Below are 24,591 nucleotides of genomic sequence, written 5' to 3'. Positions count from 1 at the left end.
TATATGTAATGTATCTAGTGTTTTGGCTATGAGTATCTGAAACTACACATAGGCCTTAATAGGATTAAGAAGAATTACAGGTGATGACAATGCAAGATGCAATAATAGATTATAGTTGGCCTACTAAAACAATAATCCATTAGTGCAGTCATTCTCCCATCAGTCAAGGTTGCCTCATGGGAATACAAAATGACAGGAAAAATAGCCATGAAAAATGTTGACGTTAAACTAATATAATCGTCAATGAAGTCAATGATAGCTATGTAACTGGCTTTTAAAGGAGGGCAGAATTGACACCACTGCGTTAAGATCACCCAGAATTTGTCCTGCAAACTTCTTCACAGGTTAGTGAGGTCTTGGCCACTGTCAGACAAGGAACTGGCCAGGCCTAGTAGGACTCATCTTCCTCTGTTTGAGAGCTTTGGAAAATTCCAGGGTAAACCAATTAGGAAAAAAAAATAAGTTAGTGTTGCTTTGCAGTACTTACTATTTTATAAGAACACTGGCAATTCTATACCAGATTAAAAAGGTGTATCAACTCCTTTGTTGGCATAACAAGGCATAAGTCCCAAACATTTAGTGCCACCACATATTCACAGAATCACTTCTCAGCGCTGAACAGGGACATCTTTCAGACTGCAAGACAGGAAAAAACCCCTGGAGAATGACAGAGGTAAAACTGATCAAAATTCAATACTAGTTGGACGCAGTAACCTTCTGAGATTCCTTTTATATCTATGATCTTAGGCTAAGAGCTGCATTTCAGCTCTTTGAGGACAACAGTAAAGCATATGCCATATTTTAGAAGATTATTCACTTCTTTATCTATTTGTTATGTTGCATATCTTACTCAGAACTGGTGTATGTGGCTCCCATTGTGCATAAGATTATGAATTTCCTTGTTGTCCATTACTATCTTATTTAAAATTATTTTTATTCTTTAAATTTCAAATGCATGTTCTCTTTTCTGGAAAATGGAATGACTGTCTTCAGGATTGGAAAGTCATAACAGCAGATATGTCTAATTTGTTTCTATCATCAGGAGGCTCACCTGTGCTGAGCTTTTTTTATTATTAAATCCATAAAGTCGGTCACCTGGGCTGCAAGATTTAAGTTGGTTCCTAGGATTGCTAATGGCAATTTTACGTGCTGCCCTTGGTTATAGAAACAAATGTGTCATAATCCTGGAGTCCCAGGGGTGGGACTGTGTTCCTGGATTCTGCTTTTTGTGAAGCAAAGTTAAAACGTAACTCAGTAAATTTAGCTATGTCTCAGTTGTGACAGATATAAATCCAAGTTTCAACATTTACCTCTTTTTGCTGCTTAAGAGCCTTTTTTTTCTTTTACAAAAATGAGCCATGTAGAAGATTCCAGATTGAAAAATTAATCACTCAAACTTCAGAGAACATTATTTTCCTCATTCTTACAGTATCCAGCAGTGAAATATGAAAGGTGAGGTATGAAAATACCATCTTCTCTTTTGATGTGTATGCTAGGATCCTCATAGGACTTTTCTTGACTCCTTGGCCACTACAGATGCACTCTTGCACATATCTAATGGAGGAGAAATGCAGCTACTTAAACCATTTTGCAAAGTCATAATCCATAATGAAGTTGAAGATCAGTTCAGTGTCTTAAAAGTTCATCATCAAGGCATTTTCCACTAAAAATGGATTCCACAATTCACTGGATTTTTTAAGCATCAAAATATGTTATATTACATTATTTAATAACTTTAAGTAGTTTAAAATGTTATTTGCTTTTCTTCAGCCATATGGTATACACATTAAAATAAACAGGAAATTTCTATTTATGATGTTTTTTCTATTACAATAAAAACCTGTTGCTACACTTAAAAAGCAACAATATTAAGAAAACAAGTGAGGAGCCAATACGGAATATATATTTATTTACATATTTTTTTCAATTTCAAAACAGAGTGCACTTCAGTATTTGTCACTTCTTGTGCTTGTAAATAGGGCTAGTAAGCTTTTGCTCAGGTGAAGGATAATACTGACAGCCACTGTCATTTTCATCTCCCTCTAAATCTCAAAATCCATCACTAGGTCAAGGAAATCCTTCTCTAATAACAACTCCCTCTTCCTTGGGAATAATTCAGAGAACAGCACCGGGGACTGGCTCTTTGTGAAATCAATCAATAAGGGATTTATTTATGAAATGTTAATTATATTTAGCTTTTCATAGTGATTCTGCTTATGTAGTAAGGAAATGTGGCTGATTTAAAGAACTGAAATCTCTATGAGAAGCAGCAGATTGCATCCCCAAGGTAAGCATGCATACTGCTTGTTGAAACTGCTTAATGCAGAACTGCTAAGGACTCTAAGCATGTTAGAAAAGACAGCTCATGCTGTAGCATGCTGCAGATTTCAATGTTAATGAAGATTTTTTTTTTGCTGCTTTTTGTGAAGAAAAAAATTGACCTTTATATGATGCCAAAATCTGTTCCAGAGTATCCTTATTTAAAGCATTTTCTCTATGAAAATAATGATTAGAGATGTGAATGTGGTGGGCCAGTAAGAAAGGGAGAAATACATAAAATAAAAGAGCAGAAGCAACAGAAGTTGATCTTTCACTCATCACAATCCTGTAAAAGGATGCTTTCATTTTCTTGCAGCCTAAAGATTTTGATGTATAGTAATAATATAATTAGTTTTCAGGTCATAATGCTTGAAAATTTGGTTGCTTATCATAGTAGTTAGATTTTAAAAAAATCCAAAGTAGTAAAAGGGAACTATTTGGGATGATACAGTAAAAACCATATGGTAGAAATCTAAAATATATCTAAAGAAAACATCTATTACCTTTTGAATTTGCTACCTAAATATGATAATGTGAAAATGTGCATCCCAATATTAAAAACCACTGTAAAAAGTTGTTGCAATATATCAGTTTAAGAAAAAATATATACTACAGAGTATGATAGTGATAGAATTTAGTAAAAAAATATGAAATGCTTGAAAATGCATTCAGATGAGTTTGGACTCACTGAGTTTTATGTGGTATTTTCCACTGTGCCCAGTATAGGCAAATGCTGTAAGAAGGTAACAACAGCTCCCAAACTAGATTTAATTACTATATCTGTCCAATTTGCACTGGGCACATGCTGCATTAGCACTTCTGTGTCTTAGACTTGGGAACTTAAAACTCCCCACAATTTGCTTTTAGACTAGTGGAATTTGAAGATATTTTTGTGCTATAAATCTGACTGATTGACAAGGAAAATAACATGGTGCAGCACTTACCTAAGCTTGACATTCAAACTTGGTATTTTGAGATTACATGGTAGTTAATACTTCAATTTCTATGCCACTTAATGTTTTCAGTGCCTCAGTAATATGAAATGTTCAGTCCTGCCTCAAATGACAGCTCCTTTTTCCCAGCAAATCCTATGCACGGCTGCCATTGCTGCTTCCCCGGAACACAGAGTATCCCACAGTGCCTCTGCTTACAAGAGACACCAACAGAGCCAGAGGAATTTGTTTATTTGAAAAAAATGCACGAAAAATCCAATTAACCTAAAGAACATGGGAATGCAGAGGATACAGATTTTTTTCTCCATGCCTTCAGGCTACATACTCTGGATTGGTGTGATTTTGGACATGTTCTATTTTATCACACTTATCATCATAATACTAGTACAGGTGCAAATCAGTTTGTCTGGAGGGCACAAAATCAAACTTGTTTTGTTTTGTTTTGTTTGGGGTTTTTTTGGTTTTTTTTTGTTCTTGAAACTACAGAAGACTCAAAGAGCAAAAGTAAACATGTAAAATATATGCCTATGTAGAAATGCTGTTACTGTGAGTACTAACATGAACTGACTGGCTTAGAGCCAGCTCTGTCAGAGAAATTATTTCCCTTGAGATTATTGCACTTGCATTTTTCTGGTGCTGAGTTGGACACAGCTTTATTTTGCACCATTATTTGTGTGGCCTTGTGGAGGGTATAGGTTTAATCAGGATGGAATTTTGTGTGCCAGCATTAGTAGAGCTTTCAGAGTACCTGTAAGCAGATATAAAGCTACTTAACTGAACCTGGTGTAATTTCAATCCTCTCACTTTCAAGGAGTAAGTCAGTGGAAACCCTGGTACAGCTTTTAGTCTCCTGATGAATCTAACCTGAAATTTACCATTTCTTTAATATTTAAGATATTTTAATGTTTATTTATCTTAGACCTGATCTTTGCTGGTAAGCATTTAAAGACTGACCATACATTTTGGACTATACTTAGGACTATTCATGGAATAACACATCATAATCTTCAATCTTTATCTTTCAATTTTGTAGAATGTTATATCTCAGTTGCTCAGAGCATGGTGTTAATCACACCAAGGTTGTGGGTTTGATCCCTGTATGGGCCATTCACTTAAGATTTGGACTCAATGGTCCTTGTGGGTCCCTTCCAAATCAGAAGATTCTGTTATTCTGTGATATTGCTGTATTATTTTTTGCAGCATGTGTCATTCATGTCTGATGAGTGCAGGAAACATGGGTTTCCCCTTCTATTTCCTGTATAGGCATATTTTTAGTTTCATTGACAAATAAGGCAAGTCAAGTAAGTCTGGCAATAATGTTGGCTGTATCATTCTCCTTCTCCTTTTGTGGTGTGCCAGAATACACTGCTAAGACTGATCCCTATGGCATTTGACTTCATTTATCAGTGGTACAGACACTCATTTGTCACTTTGGGGCTTACACAGATCTCTATATTCAGATTTCACACATACAGGGGTATTGTTACTGCAGTGGATAGCAGTATCAATATCTGTTTTATAATCCTCTCTAAATGGCCCAGGCAGGAACAAATCACAGTGCTACAACTCATGCCCAAAGAGCTGGCAGTCTCACTGATGCCAAGATGTAACTGACAGCATTGTAGGAATAAGTGGTGAAAAAGGAGAGCAGAAGTTAATCACACTAGTGCTAGAAAATTATGCAATAGAATGTACTGTATTAGCTATAAAACATTTTCAGGGTTTTTTTCCTTGAGATGAGCAGACCAGACATACAGAGCCACTAACATTTCTATTGAGGTGTTTATATACCACCTGCTATATGAATAAGGAAACTACTTCATTAGTTTTACCCTTTTATTTACAGAGCCCACTCTTTGGTCTTAACAGAGTATAAGTCTCAGTTATCAGATACACTGAGATTTCTTTGGACCTACAACCAGGGGATACTTTTTAGTCTGGCTTTCAGGATGTCATCTGTGCATGAATCTGTTTATCCATCTTGATACAGTACTTCAAGCCTTTTGCTCAAAACCCAAAGAAGCAGTGGTCGATGTTTCAAACACAATTGTTTAAATATTTTCAAAGTACATGTCAAAACTCAGGAGAAAGACCTAAATTAATGCTTCCCTAAATATCTGTACAACGTTCCCTTTAGCAGCAGTTGTCAGGTCATTTTCTTGTCTGGTGGGAATGTCATGGGAGACAGGAAACTGCAAATATTCTTGTTGGTCTTCAGGAAATCAAGGATGTAAAGGATTCATTTTTAGGGGAAAAAAGTGCTACTTATTCTTGTGGTGAAATGACTTGATTCTTTTTTTATTCAGTCTTCTTCAATTACTCAAGTTAAAACAAAGCTGACCATGAAGGTAGGAGTGATAGAGACCCATCACTCCCATACAGCTGTTCCCAGTGTGGTAGTGCATGACACCAGCAAGGACTTTGGACCAATACACAGTGGGGGAAACAGGTATGTCAAATATATTTTGTGTTGGTTTGGTTTTTTCAGTTTGATGATTTATATAGGATTATTTAAGCACATATACTTGCTATTATATGATTTTCCTCAATCTTAGTAATAAACTAAGCTTTTAAGATTATAGTATATTGCTTATTGTAGATATTTAGGATTTTTTTTTTAATTTCAGCAGATATATAACTGTGTTGTTTTGTTGTTCCCCAGGCAACAATATCTACCTGGAGTATTTGCATGCTACAATATTAACAATAATAGTAATAAAGATGAGTAAGTATCTTTGCCATTTGATAAAATGAGAGTACTGCAATTTTGATTATAAAAGCAGAAATAAATATTTATAATAAATATCTAATAGTTTCATTAGAAACAGTTATGTCATTCAGGTAAGCCCAAAAGAGACTGCACATACATTTCAACTTCATGCACATCAGTTATGATGATCATCCTCATTACCAAAGTTACTGGTATAGTATCTGTTAATTTAAAACAAAAGTAGTTCTAGCTGAATACAATAAGCAATAAGAAAAACACTTTTTTTGAAGGCCAAATACCTAAGTATAATGTTATTCTTATTGAATTCAGATGCTTTCAATAAACAGATGTTGGAGAAATGGGATGTGCATCCCATGAGTCTATGATTTTTTTTCTTTTTCTTAGAGAGGAGAGGAAAAGGAAAAAAGAAAAGAAGAGGTAAGATGAAGAGTAATAATACTGCTATTTCTAAGATATTTAGTTTTTTTCTAAATATGTTTTATCTTGGTCCTTAACAATGGAAAATGTTAATCTATTTCTTAGCAAGACAGAAAAAAAAAAGGATGGAGAAACACAAAAGAACAAAGATAAAAAGGAGAAAAATAAAAGTAAAGATAAGTTGAAGAAGAAAGAAAATACAGAAGTGTAAGTATTTTTCATTTAGGTCCAGTTATGCTATATAATAAAAATGCTTTTGGTGTAAGAACAAATTCATTCTCAGATGTCCTGTAAAGATGTTTGTACCTTAGTGAATGAATGTAAAGACTGCTGTTATTCTCCCTGGAGTAGAGTTGTTTTGACTTAACCTCACATGTGGACAAGAGAAATATGCATGGATGGAGGTGATCTGAAAACATTAATCAAGATTATCGCCTTTGGATTCTGATTATCTAATATTTCTTGGATAACATATTGCACCAAACAATATGCCAGTATAAAGCAATCTCTTTCACACAAAGGCACCTACAAGCAAGTAAACTCTTCTATGCTCTAAAAATTGTTGCTTTATAGTCTGCTTGGTAAATTTGTAATTTTCTGGCTAAGGAAGAGAACCTTAAAACAGTACATTAGAAACCTGTGCTGTATGATTTCCTATTCTTTGGTTTCTTTATGTAAACTATGCCAATGTTTTATCTTCCTCAGGGCTAGATTTTTCCCTGTGAGAAAGGCATGATTCATCTCATAATTTATATTTATTTAAAAACTAGTAGTCACATAATCTTTTTTTTTAATGATAAAATAAATTATAAGACAAGAAAGTTATTTGGGTAGAAAAAAAATAAAAATCACACATGCTACTATAAAGTGAGACTGCCAAGTTTGCCCAGCAAAATTTATATTCTAAAGTTTGTGTCACACAAGTCACACCAGCTTCCTATCTTCCATGCACTTGAACCAGAAAGTTTAACTTTGATTAAAGACCATTTATTTCACAATAATAATTTCTGAAATGCTTAATTCCTCAAAAATGATACGTGTATTTCAAGTCTCTCATTAAATCTCTTTTTTCTCCCCTGCTTACCACTTAGGAAGAAGAAAGATATTTTCACCATTGATCCAGCAGGAAATATTTATTACAACTGGTTGTTTTGCATCACAATGCCTGTGATGTACAACTGGACCATGATTATTGCTAGGTGATGTACTCCTTTAATGACTATATAGAACTTCTGGAAAATCGTAATATCCTTGACTAGATAAAAAAATATTCTATTCATCCCTGATTCAAGCAAGTATTTAATTTTTGTTCTATGCTAATTTACTTCTGTTTTTTCATATTCAGAGCCTGTTTTGATGAGCTTCAGCATGATTACTTAGTGGCATGGTTTATTATTGATTATGTTTCTGATGCCATTTATGTTGCTGATATGTTTGTACGGACAAGGACAGGTAAATATACTCAATGATTAATTATTCCTTTTTACATATTTATGCCAGGGTTTTTTTTTTAAATCAAAACACTACTATTTCTCTTATCTGAATAGCCTTGATGAGGTGCAATAGTGAAAAGAAGACACAGATAGATTTCTAAAAGACTGCAGCCTTACTGTAAAAGTGGGAGAAAATCTGATAAAATTCTGATGTATTACTCAAAGGATGCATAAAGTTTGAGATATGCAGGTGCAGCTGTTCTGCCTGCAGCTGACTCACCAAGACAAAAGAAACATGTGGTGCAGCCAGGAGAGGAACAGAGATTCTGAAAAACCAGCACCTAAATCTGGTTTTTGCATTAATGGGAGATTCAAGTATTTGCTTGATTTTCAAGATCACTGAGTGAGCAAGACATCCCATTAATTTCAGCTGCAACTATTTATTTTAAAATATTGTCCTATGGAGCTATTAAGTAGATACACTCAATATGGAACTGAAATTCCTGTGTTTGAATTCTTTTCCTTATTAATCACCCTTCCTCTAGCTTGTGGAGATTTTTTATGAGGGGAAATGGGGTTTTCTTCAGCTGTTCACCATAGTGAAAAAGTGGAGGAAAATATTTGGGTCTAAATTGTTTATCTTTCATAGCTGAAGCTGAGCCATGTAGCACTAAGCTGACTATTTGGAAATAAGAAATTAAATATTAAAAAGTAAGAGAAGTTATGTTTCATATGGAATTTGCACCTATAATATTTTTCAAAGTTGATTTGGACTGGCATTAAACACAACGCATTTGAACCTGTAGCATTTTTCATTATTTACAATTTTATTTTAGGTTACCTGGAGCAAGGTCTTCTGGTGAAAGAGGAACAAAAGCTACGAGAGAAATACAAGAAATCTTTTCAATTCAAACTAGATTTTCTGTCAATCATACCAACTGATCTCTTATACTTTAAGTTAGGATTGAACTACCCAGAATTAAGAATAAACAGACTACTCAGAGTAGCTCGGATGTTTGAATTCTTCCAGAGAACAGAAACAAGAACAAACTACCCCAATATCTTCAGGATCTCTAACCTTGTCATGTATATTGTGATTATTATTCACTGGAATGCCTGTGTGTACTACTCAATCTCAAAAGCCATTGGCTTTGGGGCTGACACATGGGTCTACCCCAACACCTCAGATCCTGAATTTGCCCGCCTGACTAGAAAATATGTCTACAGTCTCTACTGGTCAACACTGACCCTGACTACTATTGGTGAAACCCCTCCTCCTGTAAGAGATTCTGAGTATTTCTTCGTGGTTGTTGACTTTTTGGTTGGAGTACTGATCTTTGCTACCATTGTTGGTAACGTGGGTTCAATGATCTCCAATATGAATGCTGCCAGGGCGGAGTTTCAAGCAAGGATTGATGCTATCAAGCAGTATATGCACTTTCGGAATGTGAGTAAGGACATGGAAAAAAGAGTTATAAAGTGGTTTGACTACCTGTGGACAAACAAAAAAGCTGTGGATGAAAGAGAAGTCTTGAAGTATCTGCCAGATAAACTACGAGCAGAGATTGCAATCAATGTTCACCTGGAAACGCTAAAAAAAGTTCGGATTTTTGCGGACTGTGAAGCTGGTCTGCTGGTTGAACTGGTTTTGAAACTCCAGCCCCAAGTATACAGTCCTGGAGATTATATTTGCAGAAAAGGAGATATTGGACGAGAGATGTACATTATCAAAGAAGGCAAGCTGGCAGTAGTTGCTGATGATGGAATTACTCAATTTGTGGTCCTAAGTGATGGCAGCTACTTCGGAGAAATCAGCATTCTTAATATCAAGGGTAGCAAAGCTGGCAATCGAAGAACAGCCAATATTAAAAGTATTGGATACTCAGACTTGTTTTGTCTGTCTAAAGATGATCTCATGGAGGCTTTAACAGAGTATCCAGATGCAAAGGCTATGCTGGAAGAAAAAGGCAAGCAAATCCTGATGAAAGATGGATTGCTGGACATTGAAATTGCAAATTTAGGAAGTGATCCTAAAGATCTTGAAGAGAAGGTTGCCTACATGGAACGTGCTATGGACAGGTTACAAACAAAGTTTGCCAGGTTGTTGGCTGAGTATGAAGGGGCACAACAGAAGGTGAAAAAAAGACTTACACAAATAGAGAAAATATTGAAGCCAGTTATAGAGGAAGAGTTTGCAGACTTAGAAGCAGCAGATCCATCCACAGATAAACCTGGATTGTCAAAAGCAGAATAAAAACAGTGGAAGTCGCCAATAAGACTGAGGGTCAAATCCTGACCCTCAGGATTGGGGCAGAATACATTAATTTGTAATCTTTGTAGTACCTGACTATTAATTGCAAAAAAATTATTTGTTGAGATAATGTCACTAATCTCCTACAAGCAGCACATATTGGGGAGTTTTGGGGCAGAAAAAGAAGAATCAAGAATGAGAATGAGAATGGAAGATAACCCTTTGCTCTTGCACAAACAGGTAGTATTATCTGCTAATGTGTTTTGTACTCTCTGTAATGCTGCTCTTTGGCAGGTGCACATACATACACTGTCATATACTGGCAAATATTGGAAGTTTTGCTGGTTGTTTTAAAATAATTTCTTTGTGTCTGCATATGGAGAGAAGGAAAGGTTTGGTAACAGTTATATTACTTGAAGTCATTAACTTTTATATTAAATTTGTGTATAAATGAGCACATTTTAATACCTATTGATTAACATGAAATTAATTAAGTATGGGATATTATAAAAAGAATTAGGTATATCTACAGTGTAGATGAGAGTACTAAAGGCTGTAGGATTTGTAAAATACTATTACCTCCTTCGGTCCACCTTGCCTGATTTCTTGAAATATAGGTGGGCAGTTTGAAATAGACCTTTTTTCAGAATAATGCATGCAAAGGCTGAAATACAGAGAGAGAAAAGACAACTTTTTGAATGCATCAATATGAAAGATATGGATGGCTCATAATCTAGTGTTCTTTTCACAATAATAACAAATAATATACAAATAAAAATATACATTAATGATTGTTCAGTTTCATGTAATCATGTGGCTGCGGAACATGGACTATGAAGTTTTGAAGATTTGTAATTAAAAAATTTTATTTGTAATTGTAAAAATGTCCGTTATGTAACACTTGTTTATGCTGGCAGAGTGCAAGGGGAAGACATGACAGCAACAGACCAAATTCAAATCAAAGAATTTGATCATAGGCATGTAACATTGGATAAGTTTGATGAAAGGGAGCAAAGAAAGGGATTATAAAGAGAGAATGGATAATTCTCTATTTAGAGACATTTGATTATCCTGAGCAACTGGACTGCCACTCTTGAAAAAAATATATGTACATGTTACTGTCAATTAGATCTCTCCTTAATGAGATGGAGATAATAAAAATCAGGTATTTTAGAAAGTGCATTCCTTTCTGGCTGTTTTATTTTTTGTAATGTTGGTGCTTTCCAGGATGCCAGAGATCTAGAAATAACTCCTGATTTACTGCAAGGATGAAATTTTATTAAGTACTAAATGCATAGAATATATATGGAACAAAAAGGGTAAATATAAATGCAAAATGGCTCTTCATGTCCTTTTGATCCTGTGCTTTGAATGATAAATGGCTTAATTAGCTGATAAGGGGAAAGGGTATGCCATCCTGTCAGTAAAGATCCTGTACACAGGAACAAGAATTATTCTGGTATTTAGCTGTATTGCAAGTGTTGGACTTAGCAATCCGCATTCTTCCAGCTCAGGTCTTGAATATAATTTGCAATCTGCATGCCAGCAGCAACCTATCCTATATGGCTACAAGGCACCTAGGAAGCAATTCTCTCCTTTGTTGAAGTGCTTAAGAATTTTTATTAGATAAATATGTGATATGAAGTTTTGATTAAAAATTGGCAGATATCAACTGTTAATTTTTTTTTTCAGTATTGATCCTTTAGTCTAAAACATGGATTGTATTCAATAGCTGTCCCTTTCTTTAGAATAAAATCGCTTTTAATTAACTTCAAAATAAAACAGAAAACCAGAACTGATTTCCAGTGGTTTGCTTAGTATTTTCAGACTATTTATGCTTGGAAATATTCTGTAACAACTTTTACGAGAAGGTATTTGCTGAAAAAAGGCTAAATGCAAAGTTTCCTCCCAGCACACAACATAATGTACTATAAGGAAATGTGAATAAAATTAAAATTATTTCAACCTGCCTTTATTTGTCAGCACGTGGGAGGCACACAGGTTCCTCGATATATGTTACTGCGCGCTCAGAGTTTCTGCGTGTCCTTCAGTGAAGTTTCTAAACAGGCTTTGTGGTCGGTTTTTAACTCTCATACTCCAGGAGCTGTGAAGTTATAGGAATTGCAGGAGCTATGGAGAACATGTCTGCAAGAGCCGCATGCTGCAGAAGGGCTGCTAGAAATTTATGGCGGAGAAAAGGGACTGGGGGTGGCCTTAGGGCTCCATGGAGCTGCCTGAGGGGACGGGTGGTAGGGGGGGGGGGGTGTGGGGGGACGGTGTCTTCTCCTGAGTAACAACAGACAGGAGGAGAGGAAATGGTCCCGTGGCGCCAGGAGACGTTAGATGAGTTCACATTAGTTACATTAGTAACTAGGTTTCCTAGTTACTAGGAAAAATTTCAACCGAAACGGTTGTCAAGCGCTGGAACAGACTGCCCAGGGAAGTGGTGGAGTCACCATCCCTTGAGGTATTTAAAGGCCGTGTAGATATGGCACTTGGAGACACGGTGCAATGGTGGCCGTGGTAGCGGCGGGGTGAACCGATGCACTGGATGGTCTCACGCCCTCCCCAAGCCGGAGCACCCCGTGGCCCCAGGGCGGCCGCAGCGCGGGCTCCGGGCCGGCCACGGGGGCGGTGCCCGGCCAGGCCCGCCCGGCACAGGCCCGCCCGCCGCGCGGGGGGCGCCGGGAGCTGTAGTCGCGCTGCCGCGGGAGCTCCGCCGGCCCCGCCGCCTCCACCGCCGGGCGGGGCGGCCACAGGCCGGGCTGGGCCGGGCGGAGCGCGCCCCGGGCGGCTGTGCGGGCGCGGGCGAGGCGGAAAGTCTGGTCGTACTGCCGTCTTTCGCTCTCTAGCGACGGACAGATGGAGGCTCAGTGGCGACAGGGCGGCCGGGGCCGCGGCCGCGCCAGGCCCGGAGACGAGCTCGCTGCCCGCCCTGGGGCGGCCGCCCGGCCCCCGGCGGCGAGGGCCCGCGGCGGTGCCCGCGCTGCTCCAGCGGGGACCATCGGCGAGGGGGCCGGCGGTGAGTGTCGCGTTCTGCGCTCTGCCCGCGCTGCCGGGCCCGGGCTGGGGAGCCGGCGTGGCCCGGAGCCCCCGCAGGTGGCGAGGCGGGGGCTGTCCCCGGCGTCGCCGAGAAGGGAGGCCGGCGAGCCCCGGCCCCCTGCGCTGCTCGGCGGTGTCGAGCCGGGCTCGCCATGTGCCGTGTCCTGCTGCACGTTCCTGCCGGGGAGAGACGCGGAGGCCTCGGGCAGTGGTGACGAGCGAGCGAGGGGCTAAAGCCCTCGCCGGGGTGCACAGGGTGCACCGTCTTCTTCTCGGAGCAAAATAATAAAGTGAGAAGTAATGGATGAAACACCTGTTTCTTTCTGGTTGGAAACAGCCAGGAGAGTTGCTCTGTAGAGAGCGTTGGGTGCGCTGCTCAGGGAAACACCTGGCTCCGGTCTGGGAAAGGTGCGGGGTCGGTGCGCGGGGCAGTGTCAGTGCCAGTTCGTCCTCGGGAAATACACCAGAAGTGCCAAAGACAGAGCTCTCTTTAGTGGCTGCGTGGTTTCCTAAGAAGACCCTTAAAACTAAACTTGAGGAAACGGCTTAAGTTAAAACCCAAAATATATTTGGTTTAGTAATCTAATATGGAAAGGTAGTGATCTCCTGTGAAATGGCATGAACGCACTATTGCAATAAACATTTGTTGAATTTGAAGGGGATCAGTGAAAGTCATAATTTGAGAAATACCAAGTGCTACAGAAGTACCTGTATGGTATCTGCAAGTTATAACAACTGTAAATTAGTTATAAACAAAACTATGTGCCGTGTTTTGTTTTTTTCTTCACTGTGCTGTGACAGTTGTGTTTCTGTGGGATGTTTGGTGATTTTTTAAAGTATCCTTTTCTTAAAGCAACATTATGGTTTCTTATATTCTGGTATGTTAGGTCGGGTTTTTCAGCAGTAGTTGATCGATAATAATTAGTGCTGTGAATTTTATGATAATGCACAGTAAGGAGTAAATACAATTTATTTTTTCTTGTGTGGTATTGAAAATGTAGTGATGTAATACTCTTGAAAAATAAGATCAGCAAACTCTTTAAAGAAAAGGACAATTGAAAGTATGTAGAACTGAATGTAGTGTTTACGTTTAGCTATCATGGTATTCACCATCATTGGTATTTTCTCTTAATAGAATTATCTTCACTGAAGAAGTTTGATGAAATTAAGAAGGCTAATCAGGCTGCAGCAAAAAAGCTTGTTGGAGACCAGTTAAGCTCCTCATCTGAAGATGATGATGAAGATGCTGAAGTAAAGCAAGGGAAGATTTTGGACAAAACATTTACCATTTACACCAGTCAAACTGGTAATGTTTTTATCATTTATTGACTTTTATTTTGGTATGATAGCATAAGCAATGCAGTCTCATTGTGTATTAGAATTATACTGTAATTGGAAGGTAGGAACTCTGTCATGATGTCTTACATTAAAAATATTTTTTCCCAGCAGTGCATGCTGGCTGTACTTCTTGTCTTTTTGTGCAGAAGCAATGGTATAGCTTTAAACTGTCTTAAGCGTGGCTTTTTCAATAATACATGACTGACTTTATTCAGAGAAAAAAATACTTTTGCAACAGCCTCAACATATACAAAATAACAAATCAAACATTACTGATTGCTTTAAAAACCTTTATCCATTAAAGATGGAGATGCAAGTGAACTGGAACGTACGAGGCAGTACATGAATGACGCTTTTCAGTCAGGGGCCATGACGTGTCTCATCTGCATTGCTTCAGTTAAAAGGAACCAAGCTGTAAGTACTTTACACTAATCTTTTAGAGCAAAACAAATGTAACTGTCTGAATAACTTGTAGTATATTATTGAGGTTATTCTTGGGACTGATAGCTTTAAAACGGTAAAAGTACTAAAATGCAGATTTGGTGTCTTTGGATTTTGAAACACTGGAAGACATAAGTGGTTATATGTGTAGCTTGTAATCAGGATATGTCTTTTTTGTCATATGTTTGTTATCATAATGAAAAATAGCTATTTTTAGGTTTTAGGTAGTAGCAGGTGACAAAGATAAGCACTTGAATACCAGTGCTTTCAATTGTGTATTCAGTAAGCTATGGAGTAGCAAAGCAGAACATGAGATATAAGAAAGTTAAGAGATATTATTGTTAGATTTACAATAGGGAAGCCAAGTTAAACTTTGCTGCCCTCAGTGCTAATCAGGTGAAAAAGAAGTATGTGTGTCAGACAAGTTTGTCCTATTTCATATAGGTATATTTTATATGGGAGAGATTTCAGGACAGATATTTTTTCCTCTTTCTGTTAAAAGTACTTGAATCAAAAACATGTTTGCAACTGTATGTTTAACATTAAAATGGAAAGAAGTGCAGAAATTATTTTACTTTCTTTTGATAGGTATACACAGACTACACGTACCCAAAGAAACTGTAGTCAATAACTTCTTTGTGAAAAAAAATGCAATATATTTTGTATGAATTCTTAACATATTTAATACATATTCTTTCAGACCGTAATGAATATGTTTAGCTTGATATTTGAAGTTCTATGGCTCTTGATAGAGTTAATCTTAGCAGAAGTGAGATGATTTGGTAACTTGAAAGCCTTCTTTTATAACACAGTGGTTTGCTAATTATCTTGGATGTGTATAATTTCGGCCACGTCTGATTGTTTATGTAATGGTTTCTGCTTAGCTTTAGTTTTGGGAAGTTAGTTACCATAGTTCTAGAAACTTAGTCTATGGCACTGTCCTCTATAAGTTAATGGGGAAAGTCTCTGTATTTTCACAGTATTATTTCATAACGTTGTCTTATGTTATTTAAAAAAATAGTTAAAGTTTTCTTCTGCAGTTTTCTTACCAAATTGTTATAGTTTTGGGTAAAGCCAAAGTCGTCTTTATGGTACCAGGTTGTTTAATAATGGAGAGTGGCACAAACTGGGCCTTGGGAGCTGAAGATTGGATACTGGGAGGGTAGTATGACAGTTGGAGTAGCTTGCACAGAATGGTTGTGGAGTCCCCATCCTTCAGGACTTTCCAGCTTTGCGAGGCAAAGCTGTGTCTGAACAGAGCTCAGCTGGCAGTAGTCCTTCTTTGGGCATCAGTTTGTGCTACGTGACCTCCAACAGTGTGTTTAAATCAACATTTCTCTGATTATCTGAGTATTTTGGGCTCCGTCAGCCTTGGCAAAAACTTCTCATGGGAAAAAGATTATAGGTATGAATCTATAACAGTAAAACTGTCTGTATTGATCTAACAGTGGGTATAATCTATCCTTGAAAAACCATTTTTAAAGGGAAAAATAGCATGCTTATATTTCTTTAGATATTATGGATGTTCATCCCTGGGAACAGAAACCTCATTTAAGGCAATTGACACTTGATGTCTGGTCTTTAGGTCTGGAGCTGTTGTGGATGCTTTTGTATATTTCATCTGGTATGTATCCAAAAGTGGGCCAAGGACAGCCTCTTCCTTGTATCTTCTCCTTTGACGGATGATGATTTTGGGAAGAAAGACCATCCCTGGCCATGGTGAGCTCCTCATGGTACACGTACAAAGTTATTTCTTTTGGGAAAACCATGCAAACTGGTGTTCCTTCAGAAGGAGTGATACTTGTACCTCATGTGCACAACAAGAAAAAGAATTTAGAAGTGTAAATTTCTATTACTTTTTAAAGTTATTTTAAAGTTTTTGTTAACACGACTCAGAAAAATTTCACTGTGATATTAAAACCTTGCTGTATCAAATTTGTTTTACCTCTTAGAAGGTAACTTATCCGTCATGTGTCTCAGCTTCTGCCATTTATTTTTGAATGGCTTTACATATTTTTCACTTTTAAAGTTGGCACTATGAAATAAGTTTTAAAAATAGTCAAATAGCAAGATGTAGGGATTTATATATTTTTTTAGTCTCAGTATAATCCAAACATTAAACCGAGTTTTGCAGTTTTCCTTGAGATGGTATAAAGAAGAAGGCAATAATGTGGCTGCAAAAATAAAATCTTGTAAGCAGGTTTGTTTAGGAAATAAAGTATCAGTTGTTGGCTGTTGCAGCATTTCGAGTTGATGATGCCTCTTCTACTATGAACTTGTTTTGTTTTCAAACATAACGTTTATGATGAATAAAAATTTCAGGCAAACGGTATTTTATTTTACATTTAAGGACATGCTAAAGCTATGCTATCACTATTGAGAAATGGTTTATGGTCTGTAACGTATTATATCAGGGCAAATTGATGTTTTATTTGATAAAAATAAGTGCATAGGTCTTTCACAGTCTTTCTGTTCTTCTCTGAGGAGGACCTTCTTGTCTGTTGTCATCTCTCAGTGTAGCCAGCAACATGAATTGCTTTGTTTCTCCTTCTTGTGTTGCCTCCCTTGTCCATGGCTTGCGTGGAGCCTGTTGGGCCTGTGGTACTTGATACATTCCAGGCCTCTAGTGTCTATCTACCTTTAGCAATAATGAATTTTTAAATGAAATTAATAATTAATTTTAAAATGAATTTTTTATCGACATTAAGGGTGAAAAATGAAGGTGTACATCTTGAATCTAAATTTTTTCAGATAAAATACTAATTATTATGCGTGGTTTTAATAGCATTGCTGGGCTTTGTTTTACATGACTAATAGACTACTACTAGTAAACTCCTGTTTTTTTTTTTAATGGTTCTGTTTAAGTCGGTTAACTGTTGTGTAGATTCTTTTGATACTGCTTCACATAAAAATTGTACCGATTTTTGCCGTGCTGATTTTTTGTCTGTATATATTCTTAGAGAAAAGAAATTACATTAACAGGGCAATTCCTTAGACATTCTTATTAATTATTTTAAATCTGTTTAATTATGTATTGTAAACTCTGACATATAGACAGAACTTTATTCTGTGTTACTGTATATTGTTGTTTGTTACAGTAATTGTAAAAATGTTAATTGGTAGCATTGAAGCAGTCTTGGGAAGCCAAAATGATAAAAACTGCCTTTAAAAAAAATGGTTTTAAAATGTTGCTTTTGTTTTCCCTCCTTTTTCCCTTGTAGTCCAAAATGTAGGTTTGAATACAAACGCTCTGAAACTCCCAGTAGGTATTACTGTTACTGCGGAAAAGTGGAGAATCCAACAGTGGACCCATGGCTTGTACCTCACTCCTGTGGTCAGATATGTGAGAGGGAATTTAAACCTTCCTGTGGTCATAAATGCTTACTGCTTTGTCATCCAGGTAAATCCTTTGTGTTTCTTGGTTGGGTGACCTGTATTTAGGTACCTGCTACATGGTTCAACTTAACATCTGTTAAGTATATTTAAAATTCTTAGAGTAAGAGAGATGTAGTCAAGGCTGCATTTGCTGAATGGTCATTAGCAAGATACTCCTTTTTCTGTAATTAGGACCGTGTCCACCCTGCCCAAAGATGGTCACAACAAGCTGTCACTGTAAGAAAGCCAAACCAGTGCCCCGCAGGTGCAGTGCCAAGGCGTGGTCCTGCCGCCTGCCGTGTGGACGGACATTGCTCTGTGGACAACATGCTTGTGAGAATCCCTGCCATGCAGGTACACCAACCTTCTTCAATTTCAGAGCACCAGTTGTTTCTATTGTTCTTTTGCAATTCCTATTCTTAATGTCACTTTGCAATTACATAATTCTTAATGTCACTTTGCAATTACATACAGGAGATTGTCAGCCTTGTCCACGTGTCAGTAAACAACGGTGTATCTGTGGGAGACAGACAGCAGAGAGACTTTGTGCAAGTCCTCAGTGGCAGTGTGATCAGGTATGTTGAAGCTATCCTTTTAAACTGGTTTCTCACCTTTATAAAATTACTTGGTGTATTAAAGATTAGAAAAATGTATTCAGTAAGAAAAAATATTTTGTAACCTTTGAAAGTGTAATCAAAAATATAAACAGCATTGTTTGAGAAGGGGTATAATTGGTGGCTCTGTTAATTTTTTCCAGTAGTTAAAGTGTTAATGTTCTGGAGTTGTTCTAGGGTTATGCTAGCAGTGAATTTAATTTTGTATACCCTTTTTCTTGTACTTGAAGCTGAAATTTCAGCTGTTGCCTTCAAAAATAACAATGAAACCACAGCTTAATAGACAAGAGTTTCATGCTTATTTTTAGGACTGTAACAGAATGAAAGCTTTGTGATTAATTGTTTGAAGTATATTTGCAGCCTGTGCTTAAGACCAAGACTGTGGATTGACAGACTGGAAAAAATAAAAAATAATTAAAAAAATTAAATGGTGGAGGGGAGGTACTTGGCCATTCTGATCCCAGTAAGAAAGGTACTTGGCCTCTGAAGTATCAATTAAAATGCAGTTTATTTCAGCTAACAATATAGAGAAAAGGAGTATAATCTGAAGACTAGTATGTCCCTTTAGATCTCTGGAACCCCAAGAGATTGAATTGAATGGGCCATGATAGATGTGCAGCATGCAATGCAGACCCCATTTTGGTTATTGAAGGTATTGTAGGATCTTCCTACAAGAAAGCATCCTTGATCGTAATTTCTACAGTCAGAGTATTCAGATGAGAACTTCTTGCTGCACTTTCAGATAAAGGCAAGGACATGCAGACAGCATCATCACTGGTACCAAGTGGGAGCTGCCTCCAATCTCTTGTGCTACAATAACTTTATCCTTTGGCCAAAGTGTATGTGCAGCACAATGCAGGTCTGGAGGCTGAGCTGTACGTGCAGCGCAGCACAGACCTGCAACTACTCAGGTTTTCTCAGTCACTAACTCCTCACTGTACTGTGGTCTTACAGGCAGGATCATGGCAGGAATGATCAGTTTTATTTAGTGAACTCAGCAAATACAACATTTATTAATAAAATTAATAAAAAGTGGAATTCCATCCAGAAGCATCTCACTCCTGCTTTTTACCCTTGACTTGCTTTGGCTTGGTATGTAGTTGTATTATATTGCATTCACTTGGTTTCTCTGAATTTCTCAGGTGTGTGGGAAATGTTTGCCATGTGGCAATCACACATGTGAACAAGTTTGTCATGCTGGTCCCTGTGGAGACTGTCCTCGTTCTGGGAAAAGGTCCTGTCCATGTGGAAAAACAAGTAAGCTACTTTTTTTTTTTTTTTTTTTTTTTTTTTTTTTTTTACGATAAATTGAATAAAAAGTCCTCCAGTCTTTCAGTCAGAAGTTTAGACTAATTCTGCAGGGCAGGGTCCATTAAATGTTCTTACAGTCAGCCATGACGGTATATTAACTTTTTTTGCATAGCTTTCAAAGCTTTATTTAGCACCAGGGGTTTAATTTGTGATGTGAATAACTAAGTAATTCTAAAGAAGCTTTTAAAAAAACAAAAGACAACTGTCATTTGAACTTATTATACATTGCATTTTTTCCTGAAATATTTTGGCCTTTTTTTTCCCTAAATGTTTACTTATACTTCTTTCTCTTCATCTAGAGTTTACATTGCCTTGTACAGAAGATGTGCCCACCTGTGGTGATAGTTGTGACAAAATTCTGGAATGTGGCATCCATAAATGTTCACAGCGCTGTCATCGGGGTCCCTGTGAAATATGCAGACAGGTTAATCTTACTTTGTCAGATTCACTTTTATTTGGGCTTTTAAACTATGTGCCTGCAGCAGTGCAAGTCACTTGAGGAAAATGAAGTCATATCTATCACAAAATCTGTGACTTTGTTTATTCAAAGCAACATGTTCTTTCATTATTCCCTGCCACCCAACACAGCTCTAATTAAGTAGATGAGCATTGTGTTGAGGCTGTACCTGTGGATGAGTGTATTGCTTTGGATCTATTTTGTTTTGGTTTTAAAATTATTACCCCCTAAAAGACACCTAGTTTTTCCCCTATCTTTTCTAGCTTCCTTCTGGCTCTGTCTATGATATTCCTTCATTAATGAGATGGAAGGTGGTGTAACAACATTATTTTCTTCTTTGCAAGAAAATTGAATTTTACTGTGCTCTAGATATATCTGGAGTTTCTGTGGTCTGGCTTACAAAGCCATTGCTCTGTCAAGTCTTAGTTGTCTCTTCCTGAACCAGTTTTGGTTCAGGAAGAGACAACTGGTACAAAGTCTGGGTGACAGCCATGATGAAGGTCAGATAAACCTGCTCATTTACTTCTTAAATTATCCGTGTACACTAAGGATGAATCTACTTTAGTGTGCAGGAGAGGTACTTTTTTGTATTAATTTGTTTTGCAGTTTCACTTATCTTGCATGAAACACGTGCATTGTGTATGCAGTGAAATGTTACTTTTCCTTGAACTTTCCTTTATAGATAGTAGTAGAACATTTTATTTTCCTTTTTCTTTTTCTTGTATTTAAAACACCCTGCTTTTCTTTCCCTGTCTTGCTGCCCAGGAGGTTGAGAAACAGTGTCGCTGTGGGAAGCACACCAAGCGCATGCCGTGCCATAAGCCATATCTGTGTGAAACAAAGTGCACTAAAATCCGTGACTGTCAGAAGCACCAGTGCCGGAGGAAGGTAAGTGCCCACAGATAATCTTTCTCAAATGCATTGTTTAGATGACTTAAAAAAAAAAAAAAACAACTAGATAAAATCAAATCAATTTGTTGCTCCACCTCATGTTACTGTGTAGAAAGATGATATTTCTTCCATGTCACTGAAGCTAGTTTTCAGTGTACCAGAATTCTCTGAAAAGGATGACATCAAATAAAACTCATCGGCCTTATAAACATGGAGGGCGTTTTGACAACTCTGCAGTTCCTGAAGGCAGTTTTGCTTTCAGATTCTTGAGTATTCACTGATGCTTTATGCATTCTGCAGTAGTTAAATCAATTTATTTCCCTCTTTTGTAGGAAGAGCTGGGAATCACAACTTTACACTCTTTACACACACTTACACTCTTTACAACACACACTCTTTATTCTCTATAGTCCAGCATACCATCCCACCTTCTAATACACAGTAGCGCAAGCAGCAGTGGTCTGACAGTTGGGAATTGGAGTTTTGTTTCCCCTCTTATTTGAAGTCAAAAGGAATGATTGATACTCAGAAGTATCTTTTCAGTTTATTCATTCAAGAGGGCCTCAAAGTTGCCTGCTCTTTGTGAATTAATACATTGTAAAAGTCGGACTACTTAGCATAAATAGGTATGAAAATAGTTTTAAGCATTTTTGAATACTACTGTTGTAGTGAATTTATTTTATGGGAAAAGATTACAAAACAAGTAAATGCAATCTTGACACCTCCATGATGAAAAATCCAGGTTTCTGTTGGAAGGAAGGTACCTTTCAGGTTAATAGAAAGGATGATGTTCTGTACTGATACAGCATCCACTGATGTGATGGTTTTGTGAAATGCTCTGGTTCTTTCATATAAATAATTTATTTAAGAATAGAAAATATATAACTGGTCTTGAAGTTATCTGCCTTTATTACAGAGGTAAAAGGTGCATTAAAAAATGGTTAGCAACATCTTTGTGCTGGAGACAATATAGTATAAAAGTGGAAGAAATTGCAGAATAATGAGGTAAATTGATGTCCTATCTTCTGAAATTATTTGGGATTAAAATGTTGTAATATTTTGAACTTCCAAATGTTCATTATGCTTTTTTGAAGCCCTCTGCCTTTTTAGTGTGTTGAAATGATGCATTCAAATGTGTGTGTTCCTGTTATTTTGTAATTCGAATTTTTTTTAACCACTTTACGGGTGGCCTTTTTCTGGAGTGAGTTGGAGGAAATTTGACTGAAGTGCACTGACTTTATTTTTAAATAAGTGTTGAAAAAATGAAATAGTAGAAGAGGGAAAGTGTATACCAGAAATTTCTGTTTGCAGTTATTAGACTTGATGTATTTTTTTTCTAATAGTGTTGTTCTGGAAACTGTCCGCCTTGTGATCAAGTCTGTGGGCGGACTCTGGGCTGCAGAAATCACAAATGTCCTTCAGGCTGCCACCGAGGTAAGAACAGGTGAAGAATCCCTGGAGTGATGGAATATTGTTTCTTTTTGCCAAGTTTTGTTGGCTATGTGGTGCTTAATAAATTCTCTCCATTGTTGCATGGGGGCTTTTTGTGGGAGCAGTGTGTTTGAAAGTGCTGGTTCGAACTTAAGAACTCACACAGTGGCAACCTGAGTCGTTACCTGGTGATTTGGCTTAATACTTTCCTCTGAAAATGCTCTTGTCTCCTTTCCAGCTGTGTAATTCAAAAGCCATGGCTTGACTTCCTTTTCCCAATAATTCTGTTCACTGAATATGCATAACAAAGTCGAAATGCATACAGAAATGACTGCTGCTGATTGAGTCTGAATGGTTTTAAAAAAATCCTAGAATGCAACATGTGGTACAAGTGGGCTTAAAATGAGGAAAGAAAAAGGATTGAATTTGAATGTATATTGGTATCCTACTTGTAAAAGAAAATAAGAACTTGTTACTGACTCTAAGAAAGATAACAAAAAAGTGCTTCTAAATCCAGTGACCTTGGTTAGAAAGATGCTAGAAAATTACCTGGCAGATTGCTTTGACATTTGCTTGGTAGGGGGTTAAATTGGAGTGACTGAAAAATTGTCTGCCCTCTCTGCAGTTTTCCCCATAGAAGCTGCTGCTCTGCTGAAACAGCAGCCAAGTAGCCTCTGTAATTTCCCTTAGTATTTTGAAGTATAAATTGCAATGACTCAAGAAATAAAAATCACAACTTGTTTAGCTAGTTTTCCTTCTGAGGCAGTGACTCTTAGGAGGAGAGGACAGGTAAATGTGGTAGTTATACCTGTTAAATTGCTATTAAATCTGTCACCACAAACTAGCAGTTTGGTTTGTCTCTGTATACTGTGCCCTTTTTTGTCTTTCCCTTTCCTTTCTTCTCCATCTCTTCGGTCTTGGAAATATGTAATTTTTTGCGTGCTGTCAGAAGAAAACTGGTAACATTGCTTTTCCACATTAGTTTGGTTGATAGCTAAATCCTAGAATAAAATTCTGATTGGAAAACTAAAGAGCTAATGCTGTAATATAGGATGAACTTATATGTTGAATGATTGTTTGTATTTGATGCTGCTTGCATTTTACAGCCTGGATAAAAGTGACTAAGATTTCTAATAATTAACACAAAACCAATAAATCACTGTCTGTAAGAAAACAAAAGTGATCTTGGAGAATATAAATATCAAATATATACACTTTAAAGGGTAACTTATCAAAATAATGTAATTGTCAATTTACTAACTGAAGTTGCATATAATGAAGGTAATGACTAATGATACTGGATGATAAATTTATTTTCTTTTCTAAATTCTCCATGTTTTAACAAAATACAGTCTAGTGTATTTGTAATATCTTCATAAATGTTTGAGAGTATTCCTAATAAAGGCAAGCATTAAATTTATAAATATTTATATTTATGTGTTTCTGCCTATATACCAGTATTTTAATAGCTACTGAAAGTTATGATTAATTATTTTATCTTTAGTATGTAATACCAAGTCAGGGTAAGTTTCCTATGAACTGTCAGATTGCAGTGACCGCTGATATTAAAGGAAATAAATGCCTCCT

General features: G+C 37.1%; 2 protein-coding genes across 2 annotated transcripts in view; both read left to right on the top strand.

Annotated features, from left to right (window-relative positions):
- Positions 1-5,614: 5,614 nt before the first annotated feature.
- On the top strand, positions 5,615-10,107 carry CNGA1 (cyclic nucleotide gated channel subunit alpha 1; the record flags this gene model as incomplete). Its single annotated transcript, XM_083861651.1, has 7 exons — positions 5,615-5,739; positions 5,935-5,997; positions 6,388-6,420; positions 6,526-6,627; positions 7,512-7,619; positions 7,766-7,872; positions 8,690-10,107. The coding sequence occupies 7 exons, from the start codon at positions 5,615-5,617 to the stop codon at positions 10,105-10,107; spliced, it is 1,956 nt and encodes a 651-aa protein (XP_083717777.1).
- A 2,844-nt stretch (positions 10,108-12,951) lies between these two features.
- The window catches only part of NFXL1 (nuclear transcription factor, X-box binding like 1), a 44,339-nt gene continuing 32,699 nt past the window's right edge, over positions 12,952-24,591 (top strand). The window contains exons 1-11 of the mRNA XM_083861514.1: positions 12,952-13,126; positions 14,282-14,452; positions 14,789-14,898; positions 16,511-16,644; positions 18,147-18,325; positions 18,493-18,654; positions 18,775-18,875; positions 20,057-20,171; positions 20,525-20,649; positions 21,448-21,570; positions 22,917-23,007. Coding sequence (XP_083717640.1) covers positions 12,967-13,126; positions 14,282-14,452; positions 14,789-14,898; positions 16,511-16,644; positions 18,147-18,325; positions 18,493-18,654; positions 18,775-18,875; positions 20,057-20,171; positions 20,525-20,649; positions 21,448-21,570; positions 22,917-23,007 — 1,471 coding nt within the window. The 5' untranslated portion in view covers positions 12,952-12,966. The remainder of the gene's footprint in view (positions 13,127-14,281; positions 14,453-14,788; positions 14,899-16,510; positions 16,645-18,146; positions 18,326-18,492; positions 18,655-18,774; positions 18,876-20,056; positions 20,172-20,524; positions 20,650-21,447; positions 21,571-22,916; positions 23,008-24,591) is intronic.

This window comes from Zosterops lateralis, assembly GCF_965231275.1.
Source record: "Zosterops lateralis genome assembly, chromosome: 5".
NCBI lineage: Eukaryota > Metazoa > Chordata > Aves > Passeriformes > Zosteropidae > Zosterops > Zosterops lateralis.
The sequence above is the reverse complement of the archived record's forward strand: the minus strand, read 5'-3'. Positions and strand labels throughout refer to the sequence as shown.